Raw genomic sequence first — 26169 nt, forward strand, 5'->3', positions numbered from 1 at the left:
AATAAATGAGTACTAAAACCATAACAGAACGTTCAGATACGATGCTAAAAAGAAAAGTAGGAACCGTAAACGAAATTAAAATGATGTGAACAACATCTAACATACAATTAAAAGGAACTCTGAAAGGTCTGTATGCAAAGTTACTAGAACTTTATCTGCTCTAGCCTTCCATAATTTTGAAGCGATAGATTGGAGTGAAGGCAACTTATCAAAACTACTCACCGCCAACTTTTTTCTTCCTGTGGGACGGAGATTCTGTTTCCCGATTCTTTTTTTTATCGTTAGTCTAAGACAATCTGTTTATTTTATTTTTTTCTGCAGTCATGTTTCTTTTAAAATGCGGAATTGAAAAATGACGGTTTACGTTTTCGTGTTTTATTTTAGTATTTTCAAACTACAAAAGTAACATGCCACATGTGCTCTTTGACCTCATAAACAACTAAGGACGTATTTATAACTACCACAGCAAAAGAACGAGTGACATTCGTCATGTATTCCTTTGCCTTCACGGGGATGACGGAACAGGAGTGTGAGCATCGTTTGTTGGCAGCTGTATTGATCGAGATGGTAAAAATGTTAAAGTAAATTATCTTAGGCTAGTAAAGAGGTCCTTAGATTCCCATGCTATCAGAGGTCATTAAGATGTAACAAACAATGAGACACAATCTAAACCAGTTTAAAGGAGATATGAAACTGACTGGACATTTATACAAAATTATCATATTTAGAAGTCCCTTTTTCTTTTTGTATAATTTACTTTTTTAACGAATGATGTTTATGTCTCGAAATAAACGAAACATATATCTTTATATTTCAATTTACGTTTTAAAGGTATGTCGTGAAAAATCAAATCCATCTAACTTACCTAGCGTTGGGTCATATTCCCATATGAAACGACTTGTTATAAACCGCACTATAAGAGCTGTGAAAAGAAAAATATAATTATAAATAAGTAACAACAACATTATAACATTTGTACGTCATTTCTGCTCTGACCTGTCTCATTAACTATAGCGAATTTATAATAACTTTGTTATGACTACGGCATTCTCGCAGCCGATGGTAAAACATTCAGTATACGTTGTTATGGGTACAATGTTTACAGTTAGACTATTGGCTGAGGGGGTTCTGTGGTATTTTTTTGGACGGAGAATTGCAATTGTCCTTTATATTTCATTAGGGTATCACGGGAGGTTCTTAAATATCCAGGGCAGACATTTTGGAAACTGGCATTATGGGAGAAATACAGGATGGCTGCCGTGTATGATAAATGACCGTAACTCGTCTTTTAGAGCAAATAGAGCAAAGACTTTGGTGTTAATATTTATAGGTTCTAGAAATCATGGAAACAACTAGCTATATTATCAACAAAATCAGTCCTAACCCATTTGAGTTATTCAAGATAGCAGCCACAAGGGGTAAATAGTCATATCTCATCTTTTAGAGTAGATAGCAAAATGATTTTGATGTTAAGATTTAGGTTTTGGAGGTCAAGGAGTTAATTTGTGTCGTGATCTTCATAAGGAGAAAGTAAGTCAAGTGTAGCAGGAGATGTGTGAAAAGTATTTATTAACATTCAACCAAAAATGTCTGTACAAATACCTATATTTTACTAGAGTTCATAACACTTTATAAGGTTAAGGGTCTTGCAGTTTACGTACTTACCACACAAACATTACATGTACGTACAACAAACAACGTATAATTAGTCAAGCATATAAACATAATTCTGTATCAGCATATGTCCAATGCAAAGAATATATCAACACTAAACAATAATGAAGCCGTTATGGGGATTGCAGTATTGTCACAAGCACGCTTAAAACAACAATAGCACTGTTACTGTTAGAAACTGTTTCATCTAATTGGAATGCTTTACCCTTGCAGTTAACAAAGCGTGGTATAACCTGATTACGACACAAGTAGCAGCACATGGCACGATTTATGCATGTGCAACTCTGACGTAGATCATCAGGCCATATTTAGTATAATCAGTACTTCTCTCTCTTTCTGGTTTACATCAGAATTGTCTAAATGATTAACTGCAAATGTACAGAATTGAAAGCACATTAGTATAGAATCTTCTGGCGAGGTGAGTCAGCTAAGTAAGTGTTATGTACTTTGAAGTGTAATGTTTGTAATAACTGTAATAGTACTCTGATAAACCTAAAGTCTGGTAATGTCTGAAGAGATATGTTATACGTTATGGTTACAATATCATATCTATAGTTAGACTTTCATAATACGTTGTTATAGTTGCAGTATCGTAAACTATAGCTTGATATTTATAACACATTGGTATGGTTACAGTATCATAAACTATAAATTTACGTTTATATGTTGTTATGGTTATAGTATCATAAACAATAGCTATGTGTTCATAACACGTTGGTATGTCTACAGATCACTGTCAATGGCGATACTGTTATAATGCTTTGCTAAAGCTTAACTCTCATAATGTATGAAGAGACATGTGATATACGTTGTTATGGTTACAGTGTCATAATCCATGACGAGACAGAACAGAGTATGATTCAGCAGCTAGTGTTCTGGTCTGTGGAGCACTTTGTGGTGGTGGGAGCAGCGTGATAACTGTCATATTTGTTCAGTTTGTTTGCTTATTTGTAATTAAGTACAAAGCTACAGAGTGAGCTATCCGTGCTTTGCTCATCACGGGTATCGAAACTCGGATTCTAGCGTAGATTGGAACAGCTGTTATGTCTAATTATAACAAAGTTTTAAACAACAACTATCGGTATAATTCATATTTATTTCGACTGTATGGAGTTAAATGTGTTTTACTATTGACATTAATAAAATACTTTTACGAGTAAGATACTAGATGCAAGTTATATAAAGTGTTGCAAAATCTGAAAATAAGTATTTTATAAGTACGTGCTAGTGTTTACTGTTATCCTAAATTTACTACGAAATAACAAGATTGGGTTTTAGTTTAATTTATCGTACCTGCATCAAAGGCATTTTGTACACCAGGTGTATCATAGTGAGAACTATAAATAAGCTTTGACGAAATATTTATAATATCAGCTATTGGTAAACGCCACAAGAATTTCTAACACTAAAAACACAAATCATTAATTATGTTTTCAAAGAACAGTGAACTCAAAAGAAAGAACAGTGGTGGAAGCTGGTTATTATTTGTTCTAATTTATTTATTATGAGAAAAAGGCTAAAGAACGTTAAAACAAACATCTCCAGGGGTTCTTCATATCCTGGAAAGTAAACACACATGACGTATTAACCTACGAAATAGACATCAGTTAGATTTAAACCTGCTGTCAACGCTGCGTATGTTAGAAATCTTAAAACCTTCATGCTTCTTGTCTCGTAAAGAAACTTGAACGTTTGTTTCATTGTTGTTAGGCGCAATGGCTATTTCTAATGTGCCAACTGCAAGGATCTTATCCAGAATTTTAGTTTTGTAGAAACATTTGAATGTTTCCTAGTTATACACATATGGCAATTAAACGAAACGCTACTATTTTCTCTGTTTTATTTATTAATAATTTGATAAACGACATATTTGAATGTAGTCCGAAAATAGAAATGGATAAATCTATTGTAAGATTTGTTTTCCGAATTTCGCAGAAAGCTACACAAGGGCTGTCTGCGCTAGCTGCCCCTAATTTAGCAGTGCAAGATTAGACAGAAAGCAGCTAGTATCAATATCCACTGTCAACTCTTGAGCTACTCTTTCACCAACGAATAATGGGATTGACCGTCACTTTATAACGCCTCTACGATTGAAAGGGCGAACATATCTGGAGTAACGGGGATTTGATCTCGCGACCGTAATATTACGATGCAAGTGTTCTAGCCACCAGGCCATGCCGGGCCTTATAATGTTTAAAACACGGAATTGTATATTAAAACGCTGTATTTAAGATGTTATTACTAACAAAGTACAATAAAAATATTCTGTTTGCGTTTGAAAGTAAGGGCCCCACACAGGTTTACAGAAAGAGACATATAAAAAGACAAAACGTGTCAGATGACAGTTTTAAAAACAAACGAGGAAACAGCATACACGTATTTAGCAGTTAACACTCTAAGTCAGAGACTTAAAAGTAACACAATGTTCTATAAATACCAAAATGTTGTTGGCTCCAAGCGCTCCTAAAATTTAATTAACTAGACCCGACGATTGCTATCTTGCGAGAGATTAGTAGTAAAGGATTAACTTTACTATTGAGTTGCCTGCCTCCTATCAGAAACTAACAAACGCACACTTTCGAAGAAACGTTATAGTGAAATTGACACAGATTTTCGGTTTGTTTCATTTTCTAAATGAGTTCACGTTCTTTTCTTCCTAACGACGGGTAATGTGGGATTTTCTTAAATTATCTCCAAGGATGGCGTCGTGTTTAATTAAAAATCTCCATGAAAAGCAACAACCATAATTAGTAGTAAGGGGTAAGACTTACTATATAAATGTGCAATAAATCTCAGTTTCAGTTACTAGTAGAATAGCTAGAGACATTTAGTGGACGATTCTAGATCTGTTTACAAGTCAGCGTTTGTTTTGCTCATGAGTCTTATTACTTTAGGTAATTAATTTCAAGAATGGTCTGAAAGAGAGAGAGAGTACTTTAAACTGAACAAAACAATAAATTGTTAGAGTAAGACTGGGTAACATAGATCTGTTATATATTGTTAGAGTAAGACTGGGTAACATAGATCTGTTATATATTGTTAGAGTAAGACTGGGTAACATAGATCTGTTATATATTGTTAGAGTAAGACTGGGTAACATAGATCTGTTATATATTGTTATAGTAAGACTGGGTAACATAGATCTGTTATATATTGTTGGGGTAAGACTGGGTAACATAGATCTGTTATATATTGTTATAGTAAGACTGGGTAACATAGATCTGTTATATATTGTTGGGGTAAGACTGGGTAACATAGATCTGTTATATATTGTTGGGGTAAGACTGGGTAACGTAGATCTACGATATATTGTTTGGGTAAGACTGGATAACCTAAGATTTATTATGTATTGTTGGGGTAAGATTGGATAATTTAGATCTATTATATATTGTTGGGGTAAGACTGAATAACCTAGATCTATTTTATATTATTTGGGTAATATGACTACTTAACGTAGACTTATTATATATTGTTGGGACAAGGTTGTATGACGTAGATCTATCATATATTGTTGGGGTAAGAATGGACAACGTAGATCTATTATGTATTGTTGGGATAAGACTGGATAACCTAGATCTATTATGTATTGTTGGGATAAGACTGGATAACGTAGGTCAATTATATATTTTTGAGTTAAGTCTGGGTAACGTAAATTTATTATATAGTATTGGGGTAAGACTGGATAACCTAGATCTATTACATAATGTCGTGGTAAGACAGGATAACCTACATCTATTATATATTGTTGGATTAAGACTGTGTAACGTAGACTTATTATATATTGTTGCTAATGCTTTCCGAAAACTGTACTCACAAATATTGGACGTTGAGCTAAATTTCAAATCAGAACCTTATTACAACGAAAACGAGATGAAAAACAACCATCAGTTATTCAGAGTTTCGGTACTTGAGAAAATGAAAGGGGTGTTAAATAAAAACAAACAATTTCCGTTTCGTTAGAAGATATTTAAGAAACGATAAAGGTGTTAAACTGTTTTTTCGCTGTTAAACAATATAAACAGTGGTTCAGATACATATTTCATCATTTTATTTAAATAATGTTTATTATTCTGGTTCTTCAAATGTGAAAAACGTAATTTATTATTAGACGTAAAACGTTGTGTATCACATACAATCTTGTAAGTTGTAAACAACAGATCAGAGCCTTACAACAGATTTAAGCTTCACAACAAACCATAACTTTATAAGTGACCAGATTTTCACAACCTTACAACAGATCAGAGCTTCACAACAGACCAGAGCCTTATAACACAAAAGTCTAAGAAATGTCTGATTGTTATCTACAGTGACTATGGATTGTCAGGTTATCTATAGTGACTATGGATTGTCAGGTTATCTACAGTGACTATAGATTGTCAGGTTATCTACAGTGACTAGGGATTGTCAGGTTATCTACAGTGACTATGGATTGTCAGGTTATCTACAGTGACTATGGATTGTCAGGTTATCTACAGTGACTATAGATTGTCAGGTTATCTACAGTGACTATAGATTGTCAGGTTATCTACAGTGACTATGGATTGTCAGGTTATCTACAGTGACTATGGATTGTCAGGTTATCTACAGTGACTATGGATTGTCAGGTTATCTACAGTGACTATGGATTGTCAGGTTATCTACAGTGATGGCTGTTATTAAGTACAAAAATACACAATGGGCGTGGCATTAGGTGCGCTCGACTAGCAGTTTGCGGGTCGGAGGTTCAAATCCCCATCCCATCAGATATACTCACCTCATCAGCCGTGGAGATGTTATTAAGTTACGGTCAATCCCACTATTGTTTGGTAAAAGAGTAGCTCAAGAGTTGGCGGTGGGTGGTGATGACTAGCTGCCTTCCCTCTAGTCTTACACTGCTAACTTAGGGACGGCTAGCACAGATAGCCCTCGAGTAGCTTTGTGCGAAATTCCAAAACAAACAAACAAAAATATCGTTTAAAGTTATAACCAAACGTATCCACGCTCATCTGTAGGGTTCCAGGGGTCCTCTCGTGATCCACAGGAGACTCCTTGTACTGATAAAGCTCCATAATTACTTGTCCTCCGCTGGTAAGTTTATGGGTTTACAACGTTAAAATCAGGGCTTCGATTCCCCTCGGTGGACTCAGCAGATAGTCTAATGGGGCTTTGCTATAAGAAAACACAAACACTATAATTACTTCTAAAGCTTAAAAACTCTATGTTACTAAAACTACATGTGTTATCTGAGTCCGAGCTACTGGTTTAGTTCCCAAGCTTATGAATGTGGGATAAACATAGTTTCAAACATGGTTCTCCTGGGATCTAGAGAAAAGAGCAGGGACATAAAATCTGATGCCAATTTTAGATTCAACGTCTTTTAGACACCAGTGAGGTCTGGGCGACAATCGTAGGATTTTTACCTCTCCCCTCCCATCACTCCGAATCTGTCTCCCAGGTTTAGTGTCCTGCTAGCTTCAGACAGCTTGACAAGCAAACAAATACAGAAGTGCTCTTTGATAGGATATTTATCGCGATATTTGTATTGAAAATATGCTCAGTAGCAATACTGTGTAAGGACACCATGCAAATTAATAACATGCAAGGCATGATAGAAAAACACAAAATATAATAAAAATTACAGTAAAACACAAGAGATGACAGAATTACAGTTAAACAAACGAAATGCACTTGAAAACGAGCAGGTTAAAATCATTATTTTGCATTAGAGAAATCGTCTATTGAAATCTATAGAGTTATGCGCTTTTAGATAAAGTATGGACGACCTAGACACTCTGGCCATTCAGAGCTTAAGGTTTCAACTCTTCGCACACTTCCATTTGGCATTCCTGATGCTATAAACCAGCCACTCTGTCTTGCTAACTCGAGCAGTCATTCGCCACATGGGTTCTAGATGACATGAAAAATTGTGTGTATCTGGCATCCAATTACAGTGTTGCTAAAAGAAGTAATTAATTCTGAATAGAGAGAAATGGCACAGGATTTTGCTGGCTTGGTTTTACTACACGAGGACTTCTAAAGGCGCCAGAGGTCCATTATGAACTGAAAGTAAACACGTACAGATTGGACAGATGAGAGGGTTATCAGTGGGTTAATCTCGAATCTTAAAGCTTTAAAGTTACTAACAGCTTTGATGCATCAAAATTATATCAGCATTATTACTGAAGTAATTCCAGAATCGTAAACTGGTTAGTATTTTATTTTTTGTGTAATTACGTACATGATATGTTATCTCTAAGTTCTGATATTTCATTATATACTTGGTATGTTAACTTAAACCTAAGTTCTGATATTTCACTACATACGTGATATGTTAATCCTAAGTTCTGGTATTTCACTATATACATGATATGTTAACCATAAGTTCTGGTATTTCACTATATACATGGTATGTTAACCCTAACTTCTGGTATTTCACTATATACATGGTATGTTAAGTTAGCCCTAAGTTCTGGTATTTCTTTATATACATGATATGTTAACCCAAAGTTCTGGTATTTCACTATATACATGATATGTTATCCTTAAGTTCTGGTATTTCACTGTATACGTGATATGTTAACCCTAAGTTCTGGTATTTAGGAGAAACTTTAAAATCAACATGAATTTTTTTTATTACGCAACTCCTAAATAGATATTTCGACTAATGCCACTCAAAATCATATAAAATCTTCGTGAGTTCTTACTAAAGCTAGTTTTAAAATTAGTATATTTTAGAGAGATGTGGTTATTATTTGATTTATCTGTGAAGTGTGATATACGTGTCTTGTAGTCAGATTTAAGAACTAAGTAAATTCATGAATAAGTTAAGTTATTACAAAGAACACGGCTGTTTCAAGGTATAAATGATTTATATTACTTCTTATGTCTCACAACGTACTCGTTGCCAGGAATATGCTACGCTTGTATAAACTTGTGTCGCTGGGTGTGAACGTTAAAGTGTGTGTGAGAGACTCTAAAACACACAAACAATCGGTTAGAATAAATAATAATTCGAGATGTATTTTAGAGACACGCATATAAGAAAACAGGTACGTTTTATACAAAATATGAAAAGAATGATAAGTTTTTTTTAGAATTAAGCACAAAGCTACATAATGGGTTATCTGTGCTCTGCCCACCACAGGTATCGAAACCCGGGTTCTGTCAGTGGGAATCCACAGACATACAGCCGTGGCAATGACGTGTTTTAGAAATGTTTCGCTCACATATAAATAGTTTAGTTTTTGTTTTTCTGATAAAGTGTGTAGAAGTAAACCGATTTAACATAGTGCTGTAACGTCTTAAGAAGAGAAAGACACGAGTTTCGTGATGACGAGAAACCCACTTGAAGTAAAAATTTGTCTCACTCAGGACGGATTTGTTAACCAGAAGATGACCTAAGAAGGTCGAAACTTTGTTCTTTGCTTTATTAATAAAAGTGTTAATACCCATACCAGCCGATCTGAGATATACTCACGAGCTTCATACATAGTCTGCTATTGAACAAGTCTCTGCCAAAATTTTCGTCTTTTATAAGTTTGTTCATAAACTAGTTGAGGTAGCAACATAACGCTACTGTAAATTATCTTGAGTGCTGATTGCAGCTGCTCTGTAAAAATACGTAAAACTTAAAAACGTCGCTTACAGCGAGAAAAAAAAAAGCTATTAATAGGCCCTTTCTCACGTGTTCATTCTTTAAAGAGAATCGTGTAAATGAAACTGAGATATAAAGTTGAAGGTTTCAGTTTGTTTTCTAAGAATGTCACACGTATATGTTTTCAAATGTTTAAGCAACACTTCAGTTTTAAATAGAGGAAAAAATATTTTCAAATAATAACAGCGAAAACAACAAACAAACAAACATAAAAGTAACAACGTTACTCTTTGTCTAAGGCCCCCCTTGACAAATGTGTGTGTGTATTTTCGCCTAGCAAAGCCACATCGGGCTATCTGCTGAGCCCTCGATGTGAATAAAAAAGTTTGGTTCCCCCTTCCCCCAATCAATAACTTTAGTATCGTGATTAAAAACAGTGCAGTAATAAAAACAATATCTATCGATATACTGTGACATATAATTAATTTAACGTAAATTATAGTGGTTTATTGCTTATTTAAAATTAAAATTAATTTGGCGTCTTTGTTTACAGTTCATTTTTGGTGCACCCCCTAGAGGGGGCGCGCTCCTACTTTGGGAAACTTTTGTTTAGACAATCATGGAAGATAATCATTGTTTTGATAAACCTAACGGGTGTAAAGTGTTGTAGCTAGCTAATAAGACAATTGTTAAGAAAGTGTTGTTTTTTTTTACACAAAATATTTCGATTTTGTAAGTTAATTTAGTTGCTGATTCAGGCATAGTACACACGAGCAAAATATTACCACCCAGATGTGACCATATGAGCAAAATATTACCACCGAGATGTGACCACACGAGCAAAATATTACCACCCAGATGTGGCCACACGAGCAAAATATTACCACCGAGATATGACCACATGAGCAAAATATTACCACCCAGATGTGACCACACGAGCAAAATATTACCACCCAGATGTGGCCACACGAGCAAAATATTACCACCGAGATGTGACCACATGAGCAAAATATTACCACCCAGATGTGACCACACGAGCAAAATATTACCACCGAGATGTGACCATTCAATTCAAGCGATTTTTATTTTGTAGGAAAACTAGTGACAAAACGCCCTTAAAGTCACTCTGTATTTCTTTAACGCATATCTACAATACACCATATCACAAACATATGAGTATTATAGACTAGAAACATGGACACGTCATAGAGAAAATTCCATTTCCGAGAATTAAGTTTAACCCCGCAGACTGATCCCCCTTTCCTTCAAAAAAAAAAGGAAGAAAAAAAAGCAAACAAATTGTCTCGTCTGCTCTTTTACTTTTTTTTTAACAGATTGTCGTCTGTTTCACTTCATTTTGACCTTCATGTTTTCGACTGACTGACAAATGGACATAAATCACATAGACTTAGTTACTATAAACCAAGAAAAAGTCCTATATAATGATACTGATTTAGCTCGTGTGTGTTTATGTTTGTTTTTAGTTTAGTATTCTATCTTACGAGGGAAGCTGCCTGTCCCCGTGGGCTGTGGTAAAAGACTTGGTGATGCTTTCTAACAAATAATAAAAAAGTTATGAATACGTTTTAACCTAAAGTTTTAATGTTTAGTAGGTGAACGTTCCGCAGTTATTATGGTGGTGCTAAGTAAGCGTTTCTTAGTGTTTAGTAAGCCAACGTTCTGTAGTTATTATAGTGATGGTAAGTAAGTGTTTATTAATGTATAGTAAGTCAATGTTTCGTAGTTATTATAGTGATGGTAAGTAAGTGTTTCTTAATGTTTAGTAAGCCAACGTTCTGTAGTTATTATAGTGATGGTAAGTAAACGTTTCAGAGTTTTAGTGTTTGTAAGTAAGAGTTTGGATGTTGTAGTGTTATTAAGTTAACGTTTCGAAGTTTTTCTTCCTCTGGACCCAGATATCTAGTAGAAAGTACATTCTGGTGGTACATTATTAACAAATATGGTTTTAAACGTAATAAGAAGACAGGACATTTTGTACCTAAAGTGTTCAACAAACGATGATTTAAAGGTGAATTTTTAACAAATTTAATAATTGCTTTAGAAACTGTACTTTGGTTAGATATAGTTCCTGTGTGGTTGCCATATTTTTAAACACTTTAGTTTTTGAGTAAAAAATGAAACAAAATATGCGGGTTTTCGAACTCAAGTTCCTCTCGGTCGTTCGGTTGTTTCCGTGACGTAGTAGTTGCCAAACACGCTTCCTTGCGCGCCGATCATTGTGTTCCTTTCAATGCTGGTGTTTTATGTAAATCTATCGCTGCTTTTTTCGGATTACATGCTTTGTGAGACTATTTTTGTCTTGATATTGCTACATTATGTTTGTTTTATGATAACATGGTTTACTGCGTTGCTAATTGGTTGTCAAAACGGTTCGGCATCGGGCAAAAGCTTCTTTTCGTTTCCGTGCAAGGAGAAGGAACCGGCAGGTGGCGACAGTGGGTTCGGATGGTCAATAAGAAGAATTGGACTTCACACCATGCAAAGCTTTGTCAAGATCACTTTGAACGTTCATGTTTTGTGTCGGATCCCACTGGTTTGGATTCCGTGGGTTTCAAGCCAGGCAGGTTGAGACTGAAAAAAAACATCGGCAGTAGACAGAATTGTCCCCACCATCTTTCCTCGTGTGGAGCTGAGGACTAATCTTAGCCGGCAGTGTACAAGTTCTATCCCTCTGGAGCCATCCCTTGCCATCACGAAAAGAACAAACTTAAAGGTATGTGTGCAGTATAAAGCGATAAACAATAACTAGTATAATATAATAATTTAAAAAGTACAAAAGTTTGAAGAATGTAACTAGACATACACATTTCACATTCATGAACGTGTTTTACATTTGTGACACCTGAAAGTCAATGAAACATTGATTTCCTAGTGTAGACAGTGGACAAATCTATCCCAAGTAGAGTATCTTCCAAGTTAAAGCTGGTAGATCATTCTGTAGATGTTTTTGTATCATTTTTAAATATGGAAAAGTTTGAAGAATTCCATTTTTCAAATTTAACATTTCAAGATAAATTAAGTATTCAGACTGCTACATCTAGTTTGATTTTATAGACAGAATTATGACGTATAATTGAAATTCATTTTGTTACAAGTCATAAATACCCGGTACAATGATTGTGGAAGGGCCGAGTATTAGTTACCATAGTCGGCAAAGAATAAACAAATAAAACCCAGTCTGTGATACTAATAATTTATAAACACCAGACAGGTTTCGAGATGCTTAAAATTGCACGTGAAATAATACAGATCATATTTGTTGTTATGACTTAGGCTTACCATTCCTCCACTGGAGGTATGATGACTCGCAACCGGTCTGGGCGCTATCAGTATCACTCACAGTTCCACTACTCTTGCTCATGGAACTGTCCTCATCACTAGAACTTGTCAGATCTGTGTCAAAAGTAACTGTTCTAGGTTCGTTCAGAGTAGGTTTGAATTGATATGGTGCTACTCGACACTGTTCAGAACACAAAGTCAAAACAGACTCCGCCTCTGTTTCTCCGTATGCACTGGCCATGTTTATTTACATTCAACGCGCTGGCGTTGGGGTTTTGTTTGGCAACTGTTACGTCACAGTACTTTTCCTAGCGGCAGACGTAAAAACTAAAACGTTCGGATTGCCGCTCGAAAAGGGCTCTTTCTGCACCAAGTTCTATGTTTCATTTATTAGCACATATTTTTTATAAAAAATGTGAACCTTCAAAATTAATCAGTATGAGTAGTTCTTTTGACTGCAAAGTTTTCTTTTTTCTGTAAAATTCACCTTTAATAAGTTGTATTTACCTCAATAGGGGGTTAAAACTATATTAGTTTTATTTATTGGAATTTGTTTTATTCTGATTATAAACGATCTTATAAACATTCAAATTTATTTTTGTATTAGCTAAAACATTGTTCACAGTAAAATATGTCAGATGCAAATAAATGATAGTCAGAACTACAGTCTTGTAAATAATTTGTAAATGTTTAAAATCATATTAAGCGTTCTATTGAACTGTATATTTTTAGTCGCGGCATAACAGCTCATTAAAAGGCTCTTATGCAGTATTTTTTTTTTATTCAAGTACAAACTTTTAAATTGTATTTCCCTCATCTCTTGACCGATTTAAGATCTTATTACAGTTCTCGACTCAGAAGGTCAAATCCTTTAGAATAATGTACTTGATCACGCCCAAGGTCTCATAGATTAATTTACCCTAATCCTGCCCAAAAGAATTTTAATTTGAGGGTAGGCTGGTATAAAATTGATGAGTAAAAAAATGGAATCGAATTTACGCGCGCTCCACGCTGAGTATTGCTGTCGTACAAAATTCCCCTAAAATCATGGTTTTTTTATTAAAACAAGTAAGACTTTATTTAACTTACTATATAAATATTTCATTCGCGTGTGTTTTATTTAAATATATTTATCACGTTTAATTTATTGTTCAAATAGTTTAGGAACAGATTTCGTGTACTAAAAGTGAATTTTGTATTACCTATCTATTGGTTACCCTCTCCTAAGTGGCACAGCAGTATGTTTGCGGACTTACAATGCTAGAAACCGGGTTTCGATACCCATTGTGGGTTTATTGATTTTCGTGCGAAGTCACTTGAGTGTTACTTACGATAGCCATAATTGTGAAATGATAAAGTTAGATTGAGGGTATCAAGTTAGCATCGTCCACCGCTAACTCTCCGACTACGTTTTATCAGCGAATAGTGGGGATTAAACATATCTTTATAACACCCTGCAGATTGAGATTCTAACGTCCTCACTACCAGGTGATATCAATGTTAAGCTGTCATTCTAGTTTTTTTCAATAACGTGTCAAGATTATGATTACCTTAGTAATAACGTGATACGTATGTACCGACGTGCCGTGAATGTTGTTTAATAAGAGTGTTCATACCATTAACAAACGCTATTTTGTATATGGTTTTAATTTTAACAGTTGGTGTTTAAAACATACTGAAAGTGTTTAAAGCATACCCACATAAGAGATGTTTCAAACACAAGTATTAACCAACACAGTACTTTACCAACATTGACTTAAACAAGAAATCGCTGCCTTTAAAGGATATTCTCAGATGACGTCATAATTAATTATCGTTACCACAAGAAAGTCAGCAAAGAACACACTATTATAGAATGCTAAGGTTTACTGTAACATGTGATTTATCTCCAGGAAATGGAATAATCTGAACTGTAGGCTCTTTGTCTTAATACAAATTGAATGTGGTTTCAATGTTGAGGCCTCGTTTCGCGAGTACATTAGGGTTCGGTATATACAAATATAGCTTCAGAATTGAGTGAAAAGTGTTTAATAATTCTAGGACAACGTCCATTAGTAACCAATAAATTATTTTACTCACAACAAAGTGCTTAAGTAAAACGGTCTTATAAATAGCAGTAAAGTTCGTTAAAATAAAGTAGTGTTATAAAACAATACAATCTTAAGTTCGTTGGAATAAAGTAGTGTTATAAAACAATAAAATCTTAAGTTTGTTGGAATAATGTAGTGTTATAAAACAGTACAAGCTGTAGTTTGTTGGAATAATGTAGTGTTATAAAACAATACAATCTTAAGTTCGTTGGAATAAAGTAGTTTTATAAATCAGTACAAGCTGAAGTTTGTTGGAATAAAGTAGTTTTATAAATCAGTACAAGCTGAAGTTTGTTGGAATAAAGTCGTGTTATAAAACAGTACAAGCTGAAGTTTGTTGGAATAAAGTAGTGTTATAAAACAATACAATCTTAAGTTCGTTGGAATAAAGTAGTTTTATAAATCAGTACAAGCTGAAGTTTGTTGGAATAAAGTCGTGTTATAAAACAGTACAAGCTGAAGTTTGTTGGAATAAAGTAGTGTTATAAAACAATACAAGCTGAAGTTCGTTGGAATAAAGTAGTGTTATAAAATAGTACAAGCTGAAGTTTGTTGGAATAAAGTAGTGTTATAAATCAATACAATCTTAAGTTCGTTGGAATAAAGTAGTTTTATAAATCAGTACAAGCTGAAGTTTGTTGGAATAAAGTCGTGTTATAAAACAGTACAAGCTGAAGTTTGTTGGAATAAAGTAGTGTTATAAAACAATACAAGCTGAAGTTCGTTGGAATAAAGTAGTGTTATAAAATAGTACAAGCTGAAGTTTGTTGGAATAAAGTAGTGTTATAAAACAATACAAGCTGAAGTTCGTTGGAATAAAATAACGTTATAAAATAGTACAAGCTGAAGTTCGTTGGAATAAAGTAGTGTTATAAAACAATACAAGCTGAAGTTTGTTGGAATAAAGTAGTTTTGTATAACAATACAAGCTGAAGTTTGTTGAATTAAAGTTACTTAATCATTAAAATCTGTATTTTGTTCAGTATCAACTGATTGGTATCGTTTTGAAGCGTGGCGATTAGGGGTGCTAGAATCGTAACCTTTACTGAATATACTTGCCCTTTCAGCCGCGGATGCATTATAATTTGACGGTAAATCCCACTATTTGTTTGTTCAAGAGTATCACAGTGGTTTACAGTTGGTAATGACGAGTATTTCCATTTAGTCCTTCACCACGAAAGCATTTGGTACAAATAGTCCTTGTGTAGCTTTGTGGGAAATTCAAACAAACACATCGTGCTTTTTATACGTGGTGTAACACAATAAAAAACATCTACACGTTAGAGTCTACATAAAATTTTGATTTTTCTAAAACTCTTTATTTTGTAGACATTGTCCTAGTACGATGGCATAATAGTGAATGTAAAGAAATCAATAACATCTGTTTATTTAGCAGGAAGAATGGGCAACTTCTCATGAGATGAATGAAGATTTTATCTTTATATTATAAATATAACTCTTAAACTCTCTAGAGAAAACCACGGGGATTGATCTAAACATATGTGAGAGTTATTTTTTACGCCTTTAACCTTTGACTTTTAACAATCACAAAACGGTTGTCCACTTTTTGTTATCCCTTTACTATATACCTTGTTCCTACAAACTTCTTCCGTAGAGAATTTCGATCTTTTACGTACGTTATTCATACTTAATATTAACTTTCAAACGGAATAAGGTACGACATTTTCGGCAGTAATCCCATTAATAACTAACAAGGTTCGACGAACTTTGGATATTTAGGTTAGTCTTAACACACACACACACACAGATACGAAGGTAACAACGCAAAACAATCTTTACAATGAAAGTATAATAATAATAATAATAATGAAATGAAGAAGTAACAAAATTAGACGTATTAGCATTCCAACTATTAATGTTAATCAAAGTAATTACAAAAAGAAAAAGAATAGTGTATCCTACTTAGTTGTCTCAACTGTTGTGGGCCAGACACATCTAGAGATATATCATTTACTTACAAGCTGAATAATCTCGTCCCTAAACTCTTAGAAATGTATTTTTTCTTTATCACGAGTATTCTTCCACGATGATTTATTTTTACACTTTTACGCATACACAAGGGATACATACGCCTAGTCGTCTTTAATTTTGAAATGATACACTAGAGGGAAGGCAATTTAGATAGTCAAGTGAATGAGCCACCAATTTTTGGTTAAACAAATAGTGAAATCTGATTGTTATTCTTTCAACAAGTCCACAGAAGTACAGAATGTGTTTTTAGGACCACAGTTACAAGTCCCAGAAACCGTAATCATCTATCGAAATACTTTATTTAAAGAATTAATTATTTTATCAATATTCAAACAGTTGTTCATTCTTTTAGTATATTTCATGTTTTCCCCGCTTTTGATATCTGGTAGTAAGAATTGTTATGGTGTGAGTGTCTTGTACTATTCCAGCCCGTCTGATGAGTTCTGTATTGAGTAAAATGCGTCGTTGCAATGGATGTGACAAATATAGTGTGTTTGGAATACTGTTATTATATGCTTTTCTAATTATTAAAAATTCTTAAGGGACTGGATTTGGGATGTAGTATTTAAAAATACAATAGACTTAGTATTAGTGTCGAATTATAATTATAAAGAAAGGAGAATCGTTTGTACGCTTTTTAATTCTTCATAAAACTGAAAGAAGGATCATCTTCGTATAGTCGTCCACGACTTTGAACTGATAGCCCAGAAAAAAGATAAACATTCCACAACACTTTCCGCCATCCTTTTGGATTGACTATAATTCGTAAAGCAAGCCTAAAAGACACAGCTTAATTTTGCGAAAACTGGACAATAATCACGAATCCTAGAATTCATAGTTCGGGCAGGATAACTATTACACTTCTCCTTTTTGTTAATGACGCCCCTGGTGGCTCAGCTGTAAGTTATAGCGCTAACGGTCAAGATTTAGTACTTTTGGTTGGCACAGCGCAGATGGCCTATTGTATACCTTTGCGATCAATAAAAAAAATCGCCAAGGACCTCACGATGTTTTTTATTTATTTGTTTTGAATTTCGCGCGAAGCTACACAAGGGCTATCTTCGCTAGCCGTCCCCAATTTAGCAGTGTAAAATAGAAGGAAAGTAGTTAGTCACCATCACCCACCGCCAACTCTTATGCCACTCTTTTACCAACGAATAGTGGAATTGACTGTCACATTATTATGCCCTCACGGCTGAAAGGACGAGCATGTTTGGTGTGACGGGGACTCAAACCCGCGACCCTCAGCTTACGAGTCGAATGCCTTAACCACATGGCCATGTCGGGCTTCCGATATTTTTTGTGAGAATATTGCAGGAAGTGAGTTTATCATAACCTGTTGTGGTTAAGAATAGTAATAGGTTTTGTTTAAAGCTGAAAGCTAATAAAATATGGTTCACAAGTTATATTAGGGTAAAGCCCGAAGGAACCAGGTGGTAGAAATAAAACACAGTGCATTGAAATATCAGGTCAGAGAGAACATCTTTTTGTTGTTCTTATTATTTGCTTGTTTACCCTTTTTGCTGAAATAAGTCACATGGAACTGTTACTTGAAACGGACTAAATCCGTATAAACAACTATCACAAAATCGTATGTATAATCACCTTGTTTAAAACGCTTCATACCTTTAATTTTATGCTTTTTACGCAGCGTATTCTCAGTGCTGAACTTGAAAAGCCAACTAGCTCATAGGACGTGAGTTTATTTAGAGCGATTCAGTAAACACATTTTAAAACGCTACAAAATGTAGGTTTCACATTACGATATGTTAATGCTTATTATTTCTGCCTGGCAAACTCTTATGCTCATTAAGATAGTCTTTACTCGTACAAGTTTATTAGTGATTTATAGACTTCCTTCTGTTTATAACGTTTATTAGTTTGAGCGAACCTATTCAGTTCTTACACTTACAAACGCTATAAATTCAGTTCTTAGGAAGCGTTTTAAAATATTCTGTATTAATTGTATTGTTGGCTAGATTCAACTGAGCTGTTTAGAAAACCATTTGTCTTTTTAATAGTTAACGGGAAAAAAATCGTTGTGTTTAGAATATAATGACCGTAACTATATTTAATAATTACATTTACATAACTATATTTAACAACGATATTCACATAACTATATTCAACAATGACATTTACATAACTATATTCAACAGTGACATGACATTTACATAATTATATTGAACAATGAAATTTACATGACTATATTCAATAATGTAATTTACATAACTATAATCAACAATGACATTTACATGACTATAATCAACAATGACATGTATATAACTATATTTAACAATGAAGCAACATTTACATAACTATATTCAACAATAAAATTTACATAATTATATTGAACATTTACATGACTATAATCAACAATGACATGTATATAACTATATTTAACAATGAAGCAACATTTACATAACTATATTCAACAATAAAATTTACATAATTATATTGAACATTTACATGACTATAATCAACAATGACATTTATATAACTATATTCAAAATGAAGTTTATATAATTATATTCAATAATGTAATTTACATGACTACATTCAATAATGAAATTTACATAACTATATTCAACAGTGAAATTTACACCCTTGTGCAAATTAATTGAAACAAGACGGAAAATTACGATTTTTTCAATTTTTTGCGTTTTATTTCTGAGAATCCAAAAATTACTCACAAATTAATACATGATACGACCGTCTTTATTTTTTAGAAGATCATTAATCCGCTTTGACATCGAGTCCACGAGTTGACTGCGATCTTTACTAATTTTTGGATTGCGGTACCACACCTCAATTATGGCCTCAATTAGCTTATCTTTCGTAGTACAGTCTTTTCCCCGAAGTCTTTCTTTACAAATCGCCCAAAGATTTTCAATAGGATTTAAGTCCGGAGAGTTTCCAGGCCAGTCCAGCACCTTTATTCGCGTTGTAGTCATAAAATTCTTCACAAGTTTCGATGTGTGGCACGGAGCCAGATCTTGCTGATAAATGCCAGATCCATCAGGAAATCTCTTTTTCAATTCTGGAACGACTCTTCTCTGCAAAACTTCGATGTACTGTGGTCCTCGCATCATATCTTCTACGATATGTAAGCCTCCAACGCCATAGTGGCTGAAAAAGTCCCAAAACATCTTCTTCAAGGGATGTTTTACGAACTGATTGATGTGAGATTCTCGAAGTTTCTCGCCTGGAGATCTGCAAACATGCAGACTTCTTTGACCTTGTACAAAGAAATAAGTCTCGTCACTGAATAACACCTTCCTCCATTGTTCTTGCATCCAGTTCTTGTATTTTAGACCCCATTGATACTGTTTTTCTTCATTGAGTTGGTAAGAAGTTGTTTTCTGACTGGTCTCCTTGCCCTTCTAATGCAATTTTAAATGACGTAATATTCCTCAAAATTTCGTCATATATCCCAAAAGTAGATTGACCATACTGAAAAACACAGCTAATGATGCCGTTTGTGTGAAAACATGACTATTAAGGGAAATCAGCGGGTCCAGCAAGCCTACACCGGCCGCCATGCTGAAAATACTGTAAAATGACCATTTGTTTCAATTAATGTACACAAAGGTGTACATAATTATATTGAACAATGAAATTTGCCTATCTATATTCAACAATGACATTTACATAACTATATTCAACAATGACATTTATATAACTATATTTAACAACGACATTCACATAACTATATTCAACAATGACATTTACATAACTATATTTAAGAATGACATTTACATAACTATATTCAACAATGACATTTAGAAGATTCTTGCTTACGTAAATAAGTAATTATATTAAATAATGGTATTTAAAAGAGTTTAGCTATGATATATAGTTAACCATATTAAATAATGGTATTTAAAAGAGTTTAGCTATGATATATAGTTAACCATATTAAATAATGGTATTTAAAAGAACTCCATATTTAATATATAACTGCATTTAATATTTAATATGTAACTATATTTTCTAAGTCAACTTATTTAATTGTATATGTTACGTAGAAGTGTTCAAGATTTTCAGGTAAAAAGTGTATGAATTTTGGCCAAGGAAGTGGTTGAGTTCTTTGTGCTTTAGTTACTTATTGTTTTGGGTCACTCGCCTACGATATCAAATCCACCTTCTCGTGAAAAGTAGTTCTCTAGTGACAGGTTAAGTGATACCTTATGATTATAGCTCAATTTAATTTTCGTAGATGGCGTACTCTGTATGAGAAAAATTGCATTATATAAGTTTGTATGTAAAACATTATGTTATCAATTTGGGAAAGATTGTAAATATCTGGATTTCTAGATCTGAAGATGATTTGAAATCCTTCGAAATTTAATAAAAGCACCTTCCTCAGTTAAAACATCCGTTGTTATTTCAGTGTGATTTACCCTGTGTCCAGTATCTATATTTTCACTACTCAGACAGGGTCAGACACCTTAGACGTATTCTTACAAAACGTTTTGAAGGATTTTCTACAGAACTTACGTGTTAAGTGTGAAATGCATCACTGCACAGTAAGTTGGAATACGGAGATATGAAATTTGTGAAATGGTTTATGAAAACAGCTCTGTTGGTGTGAGAATCTAAGTCTGGGCAATATTGTGGAGAACCAAGAGGCCACTAAATGTGCTAGTATGGGATATCAGATACTCATGATTCCTGTGCATGCTGCAATCTTTTGAATCCATAAACCTAACGTCAAATTCATCTTCCTGAACATTGATCAGAGCTTGTTAGCTTATTTGTTGGATTTTTGAACAAATCTATTTGAGGTCTATGAGTGTTAAGTATCTCTAATTTTGAAGTGATAGATTAGAAGAAAGGTATTAGGTTGAGGAATAATTCGTGAGCATTTTTAAATAATTTCATTCAAGCATTACATGTAAGACTATACAATACTTCAACGCATGAACACATTACACCCAAAACATTTATTATGATACTTTATTTCATGTAATACCTAGGTATATAGTATGCATTGTTTTAAACGAAATTGCAAGAAATTAAATGCGAAAAGCAGATGGTGTCGAAAATGCTCGATTGTGTCCGCTTGACATTCCATTTAATGAGCTGAAAATGAAAGCAAAAATTAAAGAGATGAAAATCAAACACACCATCTATTAGAGCAAAAAATTATCTACCAAATGACATGAAATATTTTGCGAAAGCGTTTCATTTACGAATATATTTTTTTAACTTGAAAAAACGCTCACGAATTATTCCTCAACCCAATAGTTATTGTAACCACCCACCACAAACTATTGCGCCACTATAATTACATAGTGTGAGATGACTGTCACTCCTTTAATGTTCCTATGGCCCCAAAAGTGCGGAGTACGAATTTTGTTTTCGGTAGTAATGAAGTGCAAACTATAAAACCTCAGATTAATAGTTAAGCATACTGACAGCTAAGCCACACATGATGCGACCAAGAGTTCAGGACAACAGTTCTGCATATGTAATATTGACAAACATTTCAATGTTGTTCGATTTCCTAGGAGAAACGTAGCCAGCAAGCCACTCAGCATTACTTTAAATGCAATAATAAACTCTTTTTGACGCTTGAAGTGGGAAGACTTGGATAAGAAGTAAAAACAAAACTGTCTCCGTGTTTATTATTTGCTTTGGATGCAATTTGGGTATGACGGGAATATTCAGAGATGTCATTTTAATTCTGAAAAGCAATGAATATTAACACCATGATGTGACCTTTTAAAGCCAGCTTGACCTTGATCCACTGGGGTGAAGATGACTATGTTATTCCATCCGTAGAGGGTGCTGGAGATTCATATCATGACGTGGGCTGTTTAAGCAAGTTTGGATTTGATCCACTGATCTGAAGATAACTACAATATTCCTTCTGTTAAGAACATTGGGCTCCATATCAAGGTAATAAGAGTGAGAAAATGAAGATATACATTTTGTGAAGGTTTGGTAGACAAACACACACACACATGCATACTCACATATATTCGTTATGGTGTCAAGAATAGAAAAAAATCAATGTTATTTATATTTTAACTTGATTTATGTAAATTAGTACATAAACAAACTAGATATGTTTGTTGCATTTAGCTAATAAGATGAAACCTTAAAGTTCACTAACAATTTTCATGCATACAGGTATATGTACGGTTAAAAGTAGAAAATTGGTCAAAGAAGTGGCTTAGTTCTTTTAACCCTAGTTACCTACTTTTCTGGTCATTCTCATATAGTATCGCATTAACTTTCTCACAAGATAACTTGTTATAAAGTGGAACATAATAAGTAAAGATGGAAAGTGATTTTTTTCCATTGGCTTGTCATATGATAGTTTGAGACTACGTCCTCCTTTATTGTTCGATTGGAAAAACCGACAGTGATTGTACAGGCTCTGAGAAAAATGGATTGAAAAACCTTTCCTGAAAGTCCTTTGCTTAACGCAAAATATGGCCCAGCATGGTCAAGTAATCTGAGGGTCGTGGGTTTGAATCCCTGTCACACCAAACATGCTCGCACTTTCAGCTGTGGAGGCGTTATAATGTGACGGTCAATCCCACTATTCGTTGGTAAAAGAGTAGCCCGAGGGTTGGAAGTGGTGGTGATTACTGGCTACCTTCCCTCTAGTCTTACACTGTTAAATTAGGGGTGGGTAGCGCAAGTAGCACTCCTATATATCTTTGTGCGAAATTAGACAAACAAACAAACAAACGCAAAATATTACAAGCTATTTTCATTTTGCTACACAGCTTATGAACTTAAAATGGTGAAATATTGTTCCAAATATTTTGTGCGTTATTCACCACAAGACAGCCAACTTTTTCAGTTGTCTTTTGATCTATAAACGTTCTTATTAGGACTTTGTTCTGATCAAGTCATAGTTACGAGTGTTCCATCGTAACATTTACCAGCAAGACAGCGATCTTAAGCATTCAATAAATGAATACTTGTATCAAAAATTGTATTTCTAAGGATGTGACATAATGGATCTAAACGTTCCTCCACCTGTCAGCAGTCAGGGTGCCATCCACTGAGTGTAGATCACCAAGCAATACTAGTATTTAGATATCTGTATGAATCACTTATCGACACATTCGTTATTTGAAGTACAGATAAGTTTTAAAAATAATACATCTAGCAGTAAACGGCTTTATGTTGCTTAAAGCAGGGTTAAGATTTACAAACTATTTGTTTGTTTAGTGAATTTTGTGCCAATCTACAAAAGGATTATTCACGCTAATTCATTCTCTAATTTAGAAATTATAGATTAGAATGAATGGAAATAGTTAATATTACCTGCCACCAAGTCTTCAGCTACTTTAACCGAATAGCAGGATTGATCATTATAATATAACGGCTCTGATGGTTGAAAGGACGCACACTCAGTGATGGGATTCGATTCCACAACCCGCAGTCGTGAGTCAAGTACTCTAAACACAGGCAATTCCAGGCTAGTTTTACAAGCAACACATCAAAAACTCAATCAATTCGTGGTATTCTAGGCAACACCAAAAACGCAACCAATTCGTGATACTCTAGGTAACACCAATCACTCAGTATTCCAGTTGACATTCATAGTAGCAGTTCCTTGCATTTTTTGTCATTTTCACTCTCCAGAAGGACAACCAAATCTCAGCAATGTACTTTTTTTATTCGATATTTCTCAGGTGCTTAAAAGGCTTAACTAAAAACACTCACCAACTGTTTAAATTGTAAACAGAGAGAAAGGGGTGATAGTTACAAAGTGATTGGCCCCCCGCTAGTACAGCGGTAAGTCTACGGATTTACAACGCTAAAATCAGCGGTTCGATTCCCTTCGGTGGATTCAGCAGATAGCCCGATGTGGCTTTGATATAAGAAAAAAAACACACACACACAAAGTGATTGGCCAAGAACATTTAATTCGAATTAGAAATGATAAGAATAGACAATGATACAGATGCAAGGAGTGATCGATCATCTAATCTTGAAGAATACACATATAACAAGGTGTTCAGAATACTTCACCCAGAACTGGCGAGAATCTAAATATTTCCACAAAATGTTTAATCAGAGTTTATGTTTTATTATAGCAAAGCCACAGCGGGCTATCTGCTGTGTCCACCAAGGGGAATAGAACCCCTGATTTTAGCGTTGTAAATTCATAGACTTATCGCTGTCCGAACGGGGGACATTTAACCAGAACTGATCTGAATATAAAATACGACATCAGTTAAAGTAATCGCATGAATTATCTGTTAGGGTATTTCTCCGCGGACATTAGTAACATGGAAGATGTGAGCTTTAATAAAACGTCATCAGAATAATCTTACTGTTGAAATGTTGAAACATGCATGAGGAGTTGAAAAGTTAAGTTTCGAGCTGTTTGTTTCACAAACGCCTGTCGAGAGGTGGACTTTTTTTTCACTTACCTGATTTTCCAACTCCAGGGTTCCCTAGGAGAACAAGACGACTGTCTGCGGGTTTCGTCATCTTTTGATGTGATCCTAGATGCCCGTTATTAACAACCCGAAAAAAATCTTTAACGAAACCGTTGGAACTTGAAGCTTCCCGAGCCACAGTCGAATCTTGGCACGCAAGACTCGAGCCGACAGCGTGGCGACCAATGCGTGACATCACTCGATCTGCCACGTTATCTGTAAAGTCACCACGTGAACCGTCCTTGCTATACTGGGTTTTAAGACACATTCATTTTAATAAACTAAGTGGATCGGGGAGGGTTGGGGGATAGCTTACTTCTGAGACATCTATGTCTGGTTGAAATCATTTCTTTGGTAGATGGATGGGTGCTGTTAAAGTCTTCTAAGAGGAACGCGTTTCCTGATAAACATCCAATCGAGCAGTGTTCTTTAATGCTATTTGTACAATACCGTGTGTCTATCAGTTAAGACGCTTACTTCACCAAAGAAATTTAGCCTCGCAAGGAAAAGCCAAACACATTACGCACGCTCCAGACACCCTACGAGCTTTATTTATTTATTTTCATCACCGCTAGGCGTCGCAACATTACCAGTAAACAGAAAAGGATGTACGTAAACATGCAACAGGTAACTGACTCCTCGAATAGGAAAGAAAACGTTATGTGTTATGTTTAATGGCTTCATATACTCAAGGGAGGCAGTTATTTATTTTACGATAAATTATGAACTAACTGGCAACATTTCAGGCGTACTTTCAACAGGTCACTCTTGTTAATATATTCTGTTCTGTCAACGTAAGAGATATAATGTTAATGGTTTCCTTCATCAGTAACCATTGTTTTAAACTCTCAAAACACTTTTCAAGAGATTGACAATTTTTATACCTAAAAGTACGATCTGGTGGCTTGAAGTCTCTATTCGCAATTTGTGGATCGCAGATTAGAATCCCTGTCGCCAAATATTCTCGCCCTCTCCGCCATAAGGGCGTTATAATATAATAGTAAATTCCACTGTCCATTAGTAACAGAGTAGTCCAAGAGTTGGCGGTGTGTGGTCGTTATTTACGACATGATTTTCTCACCAGTGCACCACTTCAAAACTGCCCACCAGTGGCACAGCGGAATGT

At 34.6% G+C, this 26169-nt stretch overlaps 1 protein-coding gene across 4 annotated transcripts in view; it reads right to left on the bottom strand.

Annotated features, from left to right (window-relative positions):
* LOC143247221 (ras-related and estrogen-regulated growth inhibitor-like) overlaps positions 1 to 25588 on the bottom strand; it is a 40918-nt gene extending 15330 nt beyond the window's left edge. For 2 of the 4 annotated variants that reach the window (XR_013026441.1, XM_076494930.1), the window contains exons 1-3: positions 25035 to 25573; positions 6641 to 6822; positions 866 to 922 (exon numbers count right to left, since the gene is read on the bottom strand). Coding sequence is in view for 2 of the 4 variants with exons in the window: in XM_076494930.1 (XP_076351045.1) it covers positions 866 to 922; positions 6641 to 6722 (139 nt within the window). In the remaining 2 variants the exon portion in view is untranslated. Of the gene's footprint in view, positions 1 to 865; positions 923 to 6640; positions 6823 to 25034 lie in introns of all 4 variants that reach the window. The other 2 variants (XR_013026440.1, XM_076494929.1) reach the window with 1 other exon arrangement.
* Between the last annotated feature and the right edge of the window lie 581 nt (positions 25589 to 26169).

This window comes from Tachypleus tridentatus, chromosome 3 (genome assembly GCF_004210375.1).
Source record: "Tachypleus tridentatus isolate NWPU-2018 chromosome 3, ASM421037v1, whole genome shotgun sequence".
NCBI lineage: Eukaryota > Metazoa > Arthropoda > Merostomata > Xiphosura > Limulidae > Tachypleus > Tachypleus tridentatus.